This window comes from Gopherus evgoodei, chromosome 2, assembly GCF_007399415.2.
Source record: "Gopherus evgoodei ecotype Sinaloan lineage chromosome 2, rGopEvg1_v1.p, whole genome shotgun sequence".
Taxonomy (NCBI): Eukaryota; Metazoa; Chordata; order Testudines; family Testudinidae; genus Gopherus; species Gopherus evgoodei.
The window spans coordinates 149162005-149177565 of record NC_044323.1 but is presented as its reverse complement, the minus strand read 5'-3'; the positions used below and the strand labels follow the sequence as shown (position 1 = coordinate 149177565).

Sequence of the window (15561 nt, the reverse complement as noted above, 5' to 3'; positions counted from 1 at the left end):
CAATCGCTGGGGTCCACTCAACAGGGCCAGGAGAGCTGCTCCCCTGGCGTGTGGGAGAAGCTATAGGGACTATCCTCATTTCATCTAGGAGCTGGCTAGGGAAGGGGAGGAGGGGGCAGGGACCAGACAGCCTGACAGTGCCAAGTGCAGACACAAGGAATTGATCAATCCTCTCCCAAGGGGGAATCTGTTCCCATTAGTGTAAGTAGCTGGGGGCTAGGGAGTTGCCATCACTCACAGCGGGAATGTGCCCTCAAGCACAGAGCAGGGCAGAATCATCCCCACTCCCCAGCCATCTCCCCCTCAGATCAGGATCTCTCGGCTAGGATGGGTTCACACTTGGATCTGATGGATACCACAACTGCTCTCTGTCCCAGCCAGCCCCAAATTGTGGGTCAGCCAGCAAAACAATCATTGGATTGACTCAAAACACAGGCAATTTTTAAAAAATAATCACTAAGTGTCAGTGTCTTTCTAATGGCTGTTGGGTTACGCACCTGTTGGGGTCAAACTTCCCTCTGCAATCCAGAGAGCTAGGAACTTCTTTTTAAAAAGGAAAGCTGAGATTCCCATGTGGCCACCTGACTCCAGGAGCTGGGGCTTGAAGACAGTGAAACTGGCCATCAAATCAGGCAAGGCAGGAGCTCTGCCTCCTAGAGGGACAAGGGGATATTGTAGAGTTTTCCCAGCCCTCACTGGGATTCTCCAATGGCAACCTGCCTGGGCAGAGGTGGACTAATGCTTTCCAAGCCTCACAGCTGCGTTTCTCCCCATTTCACAGGTTTCCAGGCCAGCAGGGACCACTGAGATCATGCAGTTTGAGTTCCTGCATAACCCAGGCCAGAGCCCCTCCCCAGTGGCTGTTGCATCTGACTCACTAACTCTTGGATGAGGTAGAGCGGCTCTTTTAGAAAGAGACCTCCAGTCTTGATACAAGCTCAGCGTGTGCGAGCTCTCTGAATAAGGAGGTCAGACTTTCCTGGGGCAGCACCTCTCCTCACAGCTCAGAATCCTAGCCAGAGAATCCTAGACTCCTGCAAATGGGAAGGGACCCCCAGTGGGACATGGGCCACTCCCCCCCTTCCCCACTAGCACAGCATTGACTCTGTTGTCTCGTAACCCATCCCTGATTGACAAGCTCCAATCAGAGCCTTGTGTTTCCCCAGAGAGGCCAGTTCCACCTCCTCCCTCTGGAACTTATCCCCTCACCCAAGGTGCAGTCAGAGCTGTTAAGATTTCTTAAAGCTGCAGCTAGATTTCCTCCGCTCACTCTAGCAAAAGCTGGTGTCTCGGGTGAGACTCACTGTGTCTTGCCAGGACAGGGCCCCCACTCCTCCCCAGCAGAGACTCTCCACTGTCACCCTACAGCCTTCTCCAGGCCTAACTGAGGCCCAAGCACCCAGGGCTGCTGGAGCAATTTTTAGAGTCAGGGTGCAGACAGCCACTGAACCCCACTGTAAACCCTGCCCATGACAGAAAGCACTTCAAGCCAGGGGGTGCCCTGCACCCCCTGCATCCCTAGCTCCAGTATCTATGCCAGGACCCCACCCAGGTCTCCACTGCTCACTGCCCTGGGTTTCTAGGAGTTTAGACAGCTGTGTCTTCACATCCTCGCCCTGCTGGCTAGTATCCAGATGTACCCACACCTGCACGCTCACCATCCTGCACACACCTGCGCACACGATGGCTCCTCGCTCGGGGTCTGCTGAAAGCAGGTGACCCGCCCTGGCTGGCCCCCTGGGGTGTGAAGCAGGTTTGGGCTAGGGGGCAGCCCCAGGCCCGGGAGCGGTGGCGCACGGAGAGAAGACGGGGGGAGTGTCCCTTTAAGCCGTTCGCGGACACTCCCTTCCTCGCAGCCGGCCCCCGCCCTGGCGAGTGGCTGTCCTGGGATGAGCCTCAGCCCCGGGGAGGGACGCAGCGCTGGGGCAGAGACCGGGCTCGGCCCGGGGCAATCCCAGCCGGAGCGCAGCTGAGAGGGGGAAGCCGAGCCCCTGGCAGCGGGGCGCGGACCGGTTCCAAACGCCGCCCGCGGGTGCAGGGCGCTTTGGCGAGGCGCTGGGGGCGCGGCTCCGGGGAAGGCGCCTGGGGGGCTTGGCCGATAGGGGAAGGGTAACCGCAGCAGGCAGCGAGCGGAGCGGGACCCTGCCCACGGGGGCGCCCCGGGGGAGCCCGGCTGCAGCCTCAGGACCAGGTGAGTGAAGAAGGGGAGGGCAGCGGGGCGAGGACATATGCCCAGGCACAGAGGGACCCTCCAACCCCTTCCCCACCCCGGCAGAGCGATACCCGCTGCGTCCCGCCTACGACCCTCCCTCCATGGCAGTGACAGAGTAACCCTGCTCCCTATCTCTTGCCGAATGTCCGTACAGCGCCTGGCACAGCCCTGCTCTCAGCCCGGCCTACAACAGAACAGTCTGTCATGAGACGTAGCAGCTGAGAGTACAAAACTAGCCGCAAGCTCCCAACCTGAGAACCGCCATGTTAGCTAATGACCACACCCCCACATGTCTTTCCTTCCTTAGGTGCAGCTGTGTCTGGGGTGGAGCCTCACAGCCGTTTCCCCATGCACAGCAGCGGGGGAGGTGTCAGAACTTCAGTTTTGGAAGCAGGCTTCTGCAGCACCAGGAAGTGGGGGTGCCAGAACTAGGGGTACTGCCACACCTCCTGCCTTGAAGTGGTTTCCATCCTATACAGAGTTTACAGTTTGGATCAATGGCTCTAAGCACCCCTGCCCCTACTCCCAGGCTGAACGGCCGCCCCCCCGTCCATGGTGCAGCACCCCTCATCACTGTGTGGGGGCACTAGGGCCAGTGCTGACTCAAGAGGGGAGAGCACCACCGCTATGTATTATTCCTAATGAGTCACCCGTGCCCCTAGCCCAGCACTGTTGCAGTGGGGTCAGCACCAACTCTGAGGGGAGAGTGCCTACTCCTGAGTCACCCACTCTGCTCCCTGGGAATGAGGGACCAGCTCCCATTCCTGGACCAACACAACCCAGCCCTGTTGCATCTGGGATGCCCGGCACATCACTCGCTCCACACTGCAGGGTGGGGTGGTGGGGTATGCAAGGAGCCGGGCATGCAGGCCTGGTGGGCTGGAGGCTGAATGCAGGAATTGGGGCTGTCCCGGGATGACAAGCCATCTTCCTGCCCAATTACAAGCTTGGGGTTTCTTCCTGTCAAAAGGGGGTAGAAAGCAAGGCCAGTTGTGGAGGTGTCTCAGCCTTGGAGGGGGGTGTCCCCAGCTCGGGGAAAGTGTCCTGGAGTTTTCAGAGGTGGGTGGCGGTAGGGAGGGGCCCTGGTGGAATGCAGCACCTGTTCTAGTTACACTCCATTTTGCCCTACTCCAAATGGGCAAGTACCACGCTGGGGACGCTAGAGGTGGGGTGTCCCGTGTGCCGGCCTGTGGAGTCTCCCGTGCCCTCTGCAGTGGCAGCTGCCCCTGTGGGCTGGTGTCACGTACTTGGCATCTCCCAGGCCTGGCTGTCAACGTGCAGCATGGCCCCGGACTGGCGATTCTACCTGTGCCAGCTCACTAGCCCCCCGCTGGGCTGCTGTGGTGCCACTTGCTGTCATGGTGCCTGGCTGCGCTCTCGGTTTGGGGTCCCAGTACCTTGTTGCTTCCACGGGCTCATTGGGTCTGGGCAAATCCCACGTGGAGCCGGTCCTGACCTCTGCGTTCCCCAGGGCTGGCTTTGCTGTCCACTCGATCTCATATCACTGGAGCTCAAGCATGGTCCCTGGACACTCCCCGGCTGAGCAGGGCTCTCAGCTGTGTCTATCTGTGTCATCTCCGACGCAGGAGTGCAGGTCAGGCTGTAGTTGCAGAGATGTCGGTGTCCTGGATCCCGATGCCCATGCCGAGGCTCCAGACAGCAGGGATTCCAGCTTCTCAGCCCAGATAAAGCTTCCAAGATTGGGAGCTTCAAGGAGTCCCCGTTGCAGATCAGGGCTCTCTGCCCTGCAGACCAGGCCCAGTGTGGGAGGTGCATGGAGGCTGGAGAAGCGCTTCTGCCCGGCAAACACTCCATGGAGCAGCAGCGCCGCCCAGAGTTCTGGCAAGAGACGACAGCATCCCCCGTCTTGGCACAGGTGATCTTGCTGCTAGCACTGTCCACCAGTGCCTGTTTTGTGCCCACCCCAGCGGATGAGAGCGGGGAGGTTGTGGTGAGTCCCCCATAGCCATGTGTATGGGGCTGGGGGGGCCTAATGTGTCCTCTTGATAACGTTCACTTTCCCTCTGCTTCCCCAACCTCCAACTACCCGAGTGATGGGGGAGGAAACGGGTGTGAAGGCCAGGATCTCTCCCATCCTGCCCCCACAGCTCTGCTGGTGCCCCTCAGTCCTGACTCGCAACCCCCTGTTGTCCCAGCCCTGGGCACATCACTTCAGCGTGGCCATGATGGGTGGACAAATGGGCATTGCTGTCTTGAGCCAAGATTCAAATCTGAGCTGGGAAGAGGAGTTGGTCACTGAGGGGAGAAGTTTCTGGGGTTCCCAGCTCAGCCAGTCTGTCTCAGGTGGGACACCAGAGCCAGTGTCTCCAAGAAACTGAGCAGGCTGGGTGCTTGCAACGGTGTCACTCTCCCATGTTTGTGCCCCTTGCCAGGCCTGGCTGATGCAGTATGGCTACCTCCCCCCCGCTGATCCCATCACCGGCCAGCTCCAGACCTGGGAAGCGGTGACCAGCGCCATCCGCGTGATGCAGCGCTTTGCGGGCATCCCTGAGACTGGGATCCCAGGTATGCAGAGCCAGCACCTGCCTGCAGCCCCTAGTCACTCCATTGTCCCTGCCTGCAGCCCCCACCCCCTCTGTCATCCCTGCCTGCAGCCCTCCATCACCTGTGACAACCTGCAGTACTCCAGCCCAACCATCACCCACACTACACCCTGCCTTGGCCCCTGCCGGCAGCACCTGAACCCCACATTGTCCCTCTACAGGCTCCCCTCCTGGTTCTCTCATGTCCATCTGCTGGTCTCCGCCAGCCCCTCCTGCGTCTGTCAACCTGCTCCCATCTGCATGGCAACCCCTCTGCAGCAGTCCATCCCTGCCCCCAGCGGCTACCCACTCTGCTCTGCTAAGGAAACCCCTGAATTCCATCTGTCTGGTTTGGGATCCACTTCTCAGCGGGGAGACTCCGGCTCCTTTAACCCTCCCCTGCCACGCTGCCCTGTCGGCCCAGATGCCATCCATGGCCCCCTGCCTGGATGTTGAGGGAAAGCAGGCTCAGCAGGACCCCTGTGCCCCAACTTGTGAGCCAGCCAGTGCTCCCCTTCACACCAGCCCAAGGCTCTGCCATTGCTACATGGTGCCCCTTCGGGGGCTCTGAGGGTCCAGGTGGGTGCAGAGTTGGCTCTTCCCTAAGGCTGTTCTGCAAGAGGCGGTCTGCCTGCAGGGCTTGCTTCACCCCCAGCTGAGAACTGACAGCTCGCTGCACCGCTGTGTCCCAGGCGGCACTCTGACCTGCCGGCTGGTGATGCGCCTGTGTTTCCCTCTGCATTGCCCAGACGATGCCACGCTGGGGCTGATCCGGATGCCACGCTGCTCGCTGCCTGACGTGCTCCCGGAAAAGCTGCCCGAGAGGAAGAATGGGAGGCTGTGGCGGAAGAGGAGGAAAAGTCGGGGCAGGCGGAGCGCAGGCCTGGCTTGGACCAAGAGGAACATCTCCTGGAAGTAGGTATCAACCCGCCCTAGCAGTCATCAGATACTTGCTCCCCAAAAGCCAATGCAGTCCCGTCAGGGCACCTTGGAGCAAAGCTCATGGCTAGGCACCCAGGGCATTCCAGTGCCATTGCGTCTCATGGGGTGTAACCTGGCCAGACTGCTCAGAGACACACTGAGCAAAGTGTGTTAACTGGGGATTGGCTAAATAAACCCCTCCCTCCCTCCTAGCCCTAATCCAGTGCTGTCCAAACTCTCACATGCCAGTAATGAAATTAACAAGGGCTCCAAAAGGCTGAGCTACTGAACGGGGGTTTTAAACCTGCCTCTATCACAAGATACACACCTGGATACCCCACACCCAGAGGAAAAGTGGACATTTAGGAAGTAACAAATACCCAAATAGCAGTGGCTAGAGAATGGGGAAAGGAGCATGGACAAAATGTGTATAAAGCAGCCAGGCCGAGTTGTGTTTTTTGGAGTTAAAGAAAATTGGCTAATCAATCCACTGCATTCACTAGCAATTAGTGTGGGGGAAGTTGGGAACGGGGAGGGGAGGTGGGAGGGGGTACAAGCCAGCTGGAACAAAGCAAACCTGGGGGCTGAGTCCTCTAAAAGAGGTAGGAACATCATCTGGCAGATAGAGAGACCATCAGATCTTGGGTGCAGGGGTTGCCTTGGCTTTTAGTTCTGTGTTTGTGCAGGGCCTGGCACAGGGTGGGTCTGGTTCATGACCGGGGCTCCCAGGCACTGCCACTCAACAAATAATGACATTGCTACCCTGCGCAAAATACTGACCCATGCATCAAGAGGAAAACCCCGCTAGCTCTGAGCCCGGTAAGCAGCAAAGCATCAGTGTCTGAGCACTGAGGGCACATACCGGAGAACAACAGTCTGCCCGGGATGGACCCTGGGCCTATGCAGAACCCCGTTTGGAGCAGGGCTACACGTGGAGAGGGAGGTGAGGGCACGAGCCAGGGACTTGGGCATCCTGGGTTCAATTCCCTGCCCTGCCACAGACTCCCTGTGAGACCTCGGGCTGGTCGCTTTGCTGCTCTGTGCCTCAGTTTCCCACCTGCACAGTGTGGGTAACAGCCCTAGGGGTCTTGTGAGGCTAAATCCGTTGACATGTGAATTGCTCACAGGCTGCGGTGATGGAGGCTGTCACGGACTCCCAGGTCATGCCTACTCTTGGCCCCAAACGGTCCCTGGGGGGATCCCCCTTCAGTGAGACAGCCCTTCTCGAGTGTCCACTCTCTCCCGGGGTTAAGCCCTTTCACCTCTTGCAGCTGCACCTCTCTGAGCCTTAGCACGTGACTCACGGAGTCCCCTTGCTCTGGATCCCCGGGGCCTCCACTCCCAGAGGGAATAATGCAACCTTGTTCTCTAGACCGGAGTGACTCTTAGCCAGTGTAACACAGGAGGGTTTATTGAGCATCTGAACACAGCACAGAAAACTCTCAGGGCCTCAGGCCTAGCCTCCCTCAGCACAGCACGTCCAAGTCTCCCTGTATCCAGGTGGGCTCTGCCTGCTCCCCCTCTCCAGCCCAGAGCCTCTCCGCTTCCCAGCTGGGCATCTGATATCCCCTGCCCCCAAACCCTGCCTGTCCTTTGTCTTCTGTTCAGGTAAACAGGGTCACCTGGGCCTCCTCTCCTCTCAGCCGTCATCTACCCCTCCCCCCCCCCCCGCCCTCCGGCTGAAACTGGCTGGTCAGGTCACCAGGGTCCTCTCTCCCCAGCCCATTGTCCTCCCACTGGCCAGAACTGGCTGTGGTGTCCGAGCTGGGCCTCCTGGGCACCAGGTCACCAGTGGCTGGGGTATCCATTCTCCAGGCCATTGGCCAGGGTCCCATGTACCATTGCTGGTCCTCTGTAACAACAAACTCCCTCTCCCATCCCCTCGTTAAACCAGTAATACCCAGGGAAACTGAGTCCCACCCCCCCTGCACACAAACCATTGAAAAAAACAAGAAAATCCCCCACTTCATCACAGGGGCCACAGAAGTACCATGGCCAAACTGCAGCATAGGGAGTTGGCATCAGATTTTCCAAACTCCTTGGTGCCCAGGAGCCCCCATTATTGGGGTCAAGGTGGGGCTTTTCCATTGTCCTGAATGGGAGCTGTGGGGTGTGAGCTCCTTTGAAGACATGGCTGCATGGGAGGTGGCAGAACCGGCCCTATAGGTGCGTCAGATATCTGTGCTGCCTTGCCCGGGGGCAGCGCTCACTGGATTTGCTGTGCAGACTGTGAGGGGACCCGGGGTCGCAGGTCCCTTGGTTACAGCCCTCTCAGATTGTGTGAGCAAAGCAGGGCCAGGCTGAGGTCAGCACTCGGAGGGGAGCCTTGGCCCTGGCAAGTGTAGTAGGGCAGGATCTTCCCCTGGAATAATGTCAGAATGTAACACTAGGGGGTGCTGACGCACCACTGCCGGGTTGGTCACTAGCGATCCCATGGGGATTGTAGGCAGGAGGCTGATCAAGCAGTGACAGCAGAACCTGGAGGTTGCAGATGATGCTGAAATGGGAACTGGGGGAGCCGGGAGACAATGCAAAGGGACTCGGAGAGTTTAGACACGCAGGCAGGAGCTGACAACCAATACAGTATCGCATGGAGACGTGCAGACTGGCCTGCCCAGCAGAGCCCGTAGAAGCTCTGATTGGAAAACCAAAGGCTTTGATCCGCAAGAATCCACGCTGGTTTCCCCACATGCCCCTTGCTGTAGCCCTGGGGTTTCCCTATTAAATACCAAAGACCCAAATGGACCCAGGAAAATGGAGACAGTGACACATGAGCCATTGCTTATATTAGGGGGTTAGCTTGATCCCAGAGCTGGGGGAGTTGGGGAGCCCAGGACTGGGCTAGCAGGGGCTGTGGGTCAGGAGTGAAGGGCACTGGCAGAGCGGGAAAGGGGGGGAAGCCCAGGACTGAGCTAGCAGGGGCTGTGGGTTGGGAGTGAGGGGAATTGGCAGAGCTGGGGGTGTGGAGCCCAGGACTGGGCTAGCAGGGGCTGCAGGTTGGGAATGAGGGGCACTGGTGGAGCTTTGGGGGGTTGGGGAGCCCAGGGCTGGGCTAGCGTGGGCTGTGGGTCAGAGTGAGGGGCACAGATTGCTCACCCCCAGTTGGTTCGTGGCTCTGCCTGTTTCCTGACCATGGACCTGTCCCCAGTCCCCACGGGCCCCTCTGTTGGCGCTCCGCCTCGCAGGGTGAAGACGTACCCGCAGGAGGCGTGGCTCAGCCGGGAGACCATCCGTGTTCTCATGCACTACGCGCTGAAGGTGTGGAGTGAGGCCGCCCCGCTCACCTTTCACGAGGTGGGCGGGCCCAGAGCTGACATCTCAGTGGAGTTCCTGCACCTGGACCACCAGGACGGCTACCCCTTTGACGGGCCAGGGGGCATGGTGGCCCACGCCTTCTTCCCCAGGGATCCCCAGCGCGCCGGCCACGTGCACTTCGACAGTGACGAGGACTGGACCTTTCGCTCTCCAGGTGGGCCCTGGGATGGAGGGAGGTCCCTGTCCGGGCAGAGACTGCCCGCCTCTCCCCTCACTAATGCCAGGCTCCTCACTCCCCCGTCACCTCTTGCAGATGACTACGGGACAGATCTCTTTGCTGTGGCTGTGCACGAGTTTGGTCACAGCCTGGGCCTGGCGCACTCGCCCTCCAAGCGCTCCATCATGCGCCCGTATTACCAGGGCCCGGTGGGCGACCCGCTGCAGTACCAGCTGCAGGCTGATGACTGCGTGGACATCCAGAGGCTCTATGGTATGGCCAGGCGGGCTGGGACTGGGGTGGGAGCCCTCTGCCTGGCTCTAATGCCAGGCTGTGTCTCCGGGACGTTCTCCAAGCCAGAGCCTGGATTCTGTGCCCAGCTGTTGCAAACAGGTCTCTGAAAGAGGACTAGCAGTGGTGGGATGGCCAATCTGGCAAGGCTGTGTCCCATGCACTGAGCTAGCCAGTGCTCAGTGTCAGTCAGCTAGCACTGGATGAGCTGAACTCGGAGCTCGTTTTTGGGGTGCACTGCCATCTCATGGCCCCATTGTGTAAAGCAGCTGTCGGGGTGGCTGCTGCCCAGAGAGGCTGTGTTGACCCACAGCTTGTTGTGTGGGGCTGAGAGCTGGCTCGCTGCAGGATGTGGTGGCTGGATTGTGGGGAGGCTGATGGTCACATGCTCTCACCTGCATCCAGGGAGCCGTGTTCTGCATTCCACAGAGAAGCCAGAGGCATCGTCGCTGCTCCCGGACCCGCCATCCCTGCCCCACGACTTCCCTGCCTTGAGGTGAGCTAAGACCATCCCTTTCCCCTCCCCATCCTGCACTCAGACCCAAGGAGCATCAATGCCCCCTGGCCTGGCTGGGATCCCCAGGGGTCAGCTAGCGGGTTCCATGGTGTCTCCAGTTCATTCAGAACTGGGAAACCCCTGGTTCCAGGCCTGTCTGCTGAGCGGCCCCTGGCCAAATCCAGAGCCAGGTGAATGGACAGCACTCTGGCAAATGAAAGTCTGTGTCGGCATGTGCCACAGACACCTAGCAGGTTCCTGGGTTAAAAGCACCCTCTTGGGAAAGGGACCTGAGCACCCATCTCAGAGGAGTTCAGAGCAGCGTCAGGAAAAGGATCCAGGGCTGGAGATGTTCTCCTCTGAAGTGGGACTGAAACGATGGGGGAGATCTTCCATAGAAAGGGATGAATAAGAGAGGGCAGGATAAATGCACCTAAAATCACAGCTGGTTTAGAGGAGGAGGAGCAAGGGCGTCTGTTCTCATGGAGCAGGGGGCCCAACCTGGGGCTCAGGAGCCACATGTGGCTCTTCAGAAGTTAACATGTGGCTCCTTGTATATGCACCGACTCCGGGGCTGGAGCTACAGGCGCCAACTTTCCAATGTGCTGGGAGGGTGCTCACTGCTCAACCCCTGGCTCTGCCATGGGCCCAGCTCCTACTTCCCCCTTCCCTCCCCTTGCTCCTCTCCCTCCCCCTCCCCCAGCCTCTTGCACATCTCGAAACAGCGGGAGGCAGGGCTGCCTGTGGATGGGAGGCGCTGGGAGCGGGGCTGGGGGGCTTATGGAGGGCTGCTGACATATTACTGTGGCTCTTTGGCAATGTACACTGGTAAATTCTGGCTCCTTGTCAGGCTCAGGTTGGCCACCCATCCTAGAGCAGGGGGACGTTCAGCGGAATTGAAAGGTGGGGAATTCAGCACTGCTGCGGGGAAAAACGCTTTCACAGTGTGATGAGCCTGTGAAACTCATTGCCACAAGAAGTCAGTGAGGCCAAGAACTCAGCTGGAATCCAGCAGGGACTGAGTGTTTCTGTGGACTCTCAAGAGTTATCACAGTTAAGGATTATAACATTTTTGGAAAGCCTCATATACATGCCCATCTCTAACTACTGGAGACCTAAAGTGGGGGACAGATTGTCCCCCACCTGCAACTGCGGGATTCCTGCACCTCAGGACACTGGGCTAGATGGACCTTGGATCTGACTCTGTCTGGCAAACCTAGTCACCAGTGGGTTTTGTAGTCATGCTGTCAGGTGGGAGTAGGGCTAGCAAGGTGCAGAGCACGTGCGGGGTCCCGTCGGACGCAGGTACAGTCTCAGCCCCAGGCTCTCTGCCAGGCTGGAAGTATTTCCATGGCTCTGCCTGCGGGCAGAGGTTTCTGCCAGCCCCCGGGCACCATGGGAGGTCAGGAGGGGAGCCAACTGTGTGCTGCTGATGCGCTCCCCGCTTCCGTGGCAGGTCGGAGGAGTTCCCGGATCGCTGCTCCTCCAGCATCGATGCGGTCGCCCAGATCCGCGGGGAAACCTTCTTTTTCAAAGGTCTGTCCCTGCATGTGGGGGGTTGGCCCATTTCACTCCATGTAGGGCCGGCTGGCTCCCTCTGTCCCACGGGGGGAAGGGGACCCCAACACCTGTAGGACCAGCTGCCTCTTCGCCCTGTGGCAGGGGGCAGCTCCTCATGTGAAAGCTGAGGGCTGGGCCTGTAGCGGCACAACCTCTAGCAGGGGGCACACTCTAAGGCTGGGGGGTGGTGCTGCCTGGGTGGGATGTGGATGGAGTGCTGTGGGGAGGGCATCCCGGCAAGTGTGGAGAGACAGGGTGGAGTTTCTCGTGTCCCTGCCCGTGCTGCCAGACCCGCCCCTTCCCTCCCTGTTCTCTTGGGGGCCCCTGGCCTGTTTGCTGTGCCAATAGCCCTATACGCCCGGCAGTCCTGTGCCATCTCCATGCTCCAGACCTTCCCCAGCTCCCAGATGTAGGCAGATGTGTCTCAGCTCCAGGGGGTGGCCCCTCCTCCTCATGCCCCTGGCTTGGGAGAGGCTTTTCCCGAGGGGCAACCGACTGGGAGGGGGGCAGGGGGCTGAGTCTGTCCCGGGCTGAGAGGCTCTGCTCAGCCACTCTAGCAGCCCTGCAGCTGCCCCCATGCAACATCCACGCTCGAGGGGCTGCTCCAGATTCCGCTCTGGGCGCTGGCCATGCCTGGCCAAACCATGCCCAGCCCGGGGCCCAGCTCTCACCTGGGTCCCTCAGCGCTGCATTGCTAGGGACTTTCCTTGAATGGGGGGCCCAGCTGTGGCATCTGCTCTCCCGGACTGATGCCGCTGGGCACGGGGCAGCCACTAACCTCCTGTCTGTCCCCCCCACACCCCAAACCAGGTCAGTACTTCTGGCGTCTGACCCACGGCCGGCACCTCACCTCCCTGCGCCCTGCCCTAAGCGCGGCTTTCTGGCGAGGCCTGCCCCGCAGCCTGGGCAAAGTGGACACTGTTTACGAGAGGCACACGGACCATCGGATCCTCTTCTTCAGCGGTGAGAGCCGGGGGCACGGGGCAGCAAGAGCAGCAGGGCCAGACGGGGCATGGCAAGGAGCCGTCCTGCACCCTGGGGGTGGAACGCACCTTCATGCCGCCCTTGCAGGCCCTGCCACCCCCTGGCAGTCCACGCTGGGTACCCTTGAGTGGGGCTGCAAGACCACCACAAATGATCCTCCTGCATCTCATCTTCTCCTGGGGTTCGGAGATGAGCAGAGAGGCCTCTGCAGGGGAATGGGGCGGGTCCCCCAGCTGTCTCTTCTGCTCTGGCTGCTCCCTTCAGTGCCAGGCTGTCTGGCACCCGCTCACTGCCCCCTTCTTTCCCCCAGGGCCCCTCTACTGGGTGTTTAAGGACAACGGTGTAGAGGAGGGGTATCCACGCCCCGTCACAGACTTCGGCCTGCCCCAGGGGGGAGTGGACGCTGCCTTCTCGTGGCCTCACGATCGGAAAACTTACTTCTTCAAGGGTGGGCTGCAGTGGTCCTATGATGAGGCCACAGGGCGCATGGACGAGGGGTCTCCCACCCACACCGCGCTCAGGGGTCAGCTCCCCACCCCCGTGGATGACATGCTGAGTGGGAGTGATGGTGAGTCGCCCACCTCACTCCGGCCCCTTGCCTCGTGGTGATTCAGCCCCTCAGTTCCTGCATGTGAAAAGGGACCCTCCTGTGTCCCATGGAGACTCCCCAACCTGTCGCTCTGCCTCCCCCACCCCCCCCCCGTAAAGGTACACCTCTGTGTCCTATAGAGACTCCCTGCTCTGTCTCCACCCCCCCCCCCCACTTCCTGCGTGTTAAAGGGGACCCCTTGTGCCCTCTCCGCTAGCCTTTAGCCGCTCGCAAAGCCCTGATGTGCTTGTGATGCCTATCTGCCCACAGGAGAGGTCTACGTCTTCAAGGGCAGGCAGTACTGGAAGTTGGAGCGGCACAGCCTCAAGCTGGAGATTGGTTACCCTCGCTCCATTGCCAGGGACTGGCTAGACTGCACTGGGGAGCTCTACCCACCGCTGAGTGCCCCCACCAGCCCCCCCACGAGAGCCAAGTTGCAGCCGGACTGGCGGGGCCCCCCGCTGGAGGTGGAGCGTTGCGTGTGCCCCAGCTCGGCCCCCCGTTCCACGGTTGGCTGGACACTGGCAGCGCTGCTGCTTCTGCGGGGTCTTGGCTAGGCTGCCAGCCGGGGCTGCCCATGCCCTGCAGACTAACCCTGGAGGTAGCAGGCCAGGCCAGGATGCTGATGGGGGACCCCTCATCCCAGAAGGGTTGGCCCTGCAGGCTGGGTACCCGTGCAGGGAATCTGAAGAGGTTTGAGGCCTGGGCAACCTGAATACCTGCGAGTCAGGGCTTTCCCAGGGACAACCCACGGTGCTCTGTATGTGGGCAGTGGCATGGGATGGGTCCCCGGGTGAGTGGCCGGGATGGGCTTGGCCAGCCTGTCCTGTGCTCGCTACCCGCCTGTTGGGGCAGGAGCATAGGCCACCTCCACTCGCTCGGGGAAAGGGACAAGCATTAACGGCCTCCAACCCCCCCATGGCTGGGTGGGTGGGCGCTCGGCTGGGCCGGTGCTAGCCGGGGTCTGGGCTCAGTGTAACGGCCCTGTGTCCTGCGGATGTCAGCCGCACCCAGTGCAGGGGGCTGGGTGATGGGCCCTCTGTGATCCACTTGCTATGATGCCAGCTCCTGTCGCGGGGCACCAGCTCTTTGTCACCCTGACTTCCCCCTCCATTACCCCAGCGCTGTCCCCTCAACTTCTGTGTCCCCATCTTCCTGACCCCCCCCCCACTCTCTGATGATCACCCCAGCTCCTCCCCTCTACACCCCATCTTGCCTCAGGTCCCCCCAGTGCTGACACGGGGGGGAGGGCCAGGAGTGGAAGGGAGGGGCGGATGCTCCACTCCATCTTAGCATGCAGACCAGGAAGCTAAATTATATGCCAGATGTCCTGGGGCCTGTGGCCTGTTCCTGTCCTACGCCCTGCCAGCTCCCAGCCAGCCCTGTGCTCTGGTGGTGGCGGTCAGTACCCAGGGGCTATGTCCCCCCAACAGCGAGAGAAAGTCCCTGCCCTGCAAGCACTGCTAGCGCCCTCTTCCCTTCCCTCCTGCTTCCTCTGGGGCCTTCTCTGAGTCCCATAAAGCCGCTGGCCCCACTGCAGCGCTGGGCAAACAGCCCTACTGTGCCCAAATGACCCAGGAGCCCTGAGCAGTCACTGCCACCCACCCTTGGGATGAGACCCAGCCCTTCACCCTCCTGCCCAGAGAGGATTTCCTGCCCCTGGCCCTCCTGTGGGGTGCAGGTCGAAGGGGCCCCGTGGACTGTATCGGCTCAGTGCTTCTCTTGCCCGGCCCGAGCCCTGCTGGGCCAGTGCATTCACACTCTTGTCCACATCCCCAGGGCTGCCCTCTGGCCTGGGGGCAGAGGTGAGGCTGGCCACAGCCATGTGAGGCCCAGAGAGGGAGCAGCCTCGAGCAAGCACTTCTGTTAGAACCAGGCTTGTGCCCCAGGCTATGAGTCCCTGGCCCCATAGCAAGGCTCCCTGCTTTGAAGCATCTGGCACTGGCCCTGTTCAGAGACAGGCCCCCAGGCTGCAAGGGGCAGCTCTAGAGCAGGGAGCTCTATGGCCTCCGGTTGCTGGCTCCAGCCCCGGACAGCCTCCCACAGCAACAGAATGTAGCTGGACTCCGCTAAACCCTGCCCCAACTCCCACATGAGCTCCCGAGGGCCTGGTCCCTCTCTCCATCCCCTGCCTTAGGCTGGATCTGCTGAGCGGCCGAAGCCTCCTGCAGTCCCCACCTTGCAGGATCTCTCTGGCATGCGGCGGCCAAAGCCTGCTCAACCTCTGCCCAGCCAGGAGATGCTACGTTAGCTCCTTCAGCGTTGATGCCTGGGAGACGCCCCCGGCCATCTGATCCCTCGCTTGGTGACCCTCGTTCCCCACGTCCCTCCCCGTGGATGGCTGTCGCGTCTCAGGTCTGGACTGGCGCACGTGCTGCCGGAGGCCAGGAGCTGCCATTGCTGCTTGGTGCCGAAGCTGAGGGGGAAAATGGCACCATGCCTGGTTCTGGACCCTGCCCTTCCAAATCTCTCTCCACCTCCACATGAGGGCAG

General features: G+C 60.6%; 1 protein-coding gene across 4 annotated transcripts; it reads left to right on the top strand.

The window, feature by feature from the left end:
- The first annotated feature begins 2134 nt into the window (after nt 1-2134).
- LOC115646248 (matrix metalloproteinase-17-like) lies at nt 2135-15503 on the top strand. 4 transcript variants are annotated; one of them, XM_030551874.1, is made up of 11 exons: nt 2135-2191; nt 3799-4163; nt 4606-4738; nt 5505-5670; nt 8862-9145; nt 9245-9421; nt 9845-9935; nt 11392-11471; nt 12306-12458; nt 12790-13047; nt 13339-15503. In XM_030551874.1, the coding sequence occupies exons 2-11, from the start codon at nt 3987-3989 to the stop codon at nt 13623-13625; spliced, it is 1806 nt and encodes a 601-aa protein (XP_030407734.1). In that variant the 5' UTR covers nt 2135-2191; nt 3799-3986; the 3' UTR covers nt 13626-15503. The 4 variants fall into 4 exon arrangements, with proteins under 4 accessions (XP_030407734.1, XP_030407735.1, XP_030407736.1 ...); XM_030551875.1 differs by lacking the exon at nt 2135-2191 and adding an exon at nt 2570-2646; XM_030551876.1 differs by lacking the exons at nt 2135-2191; nt 4606-4738 and having other exon boundaries at nt 4075-4163.
- The last annotated feature ends 58 nt before the right edge of the window (nt 15504-15561 follow it).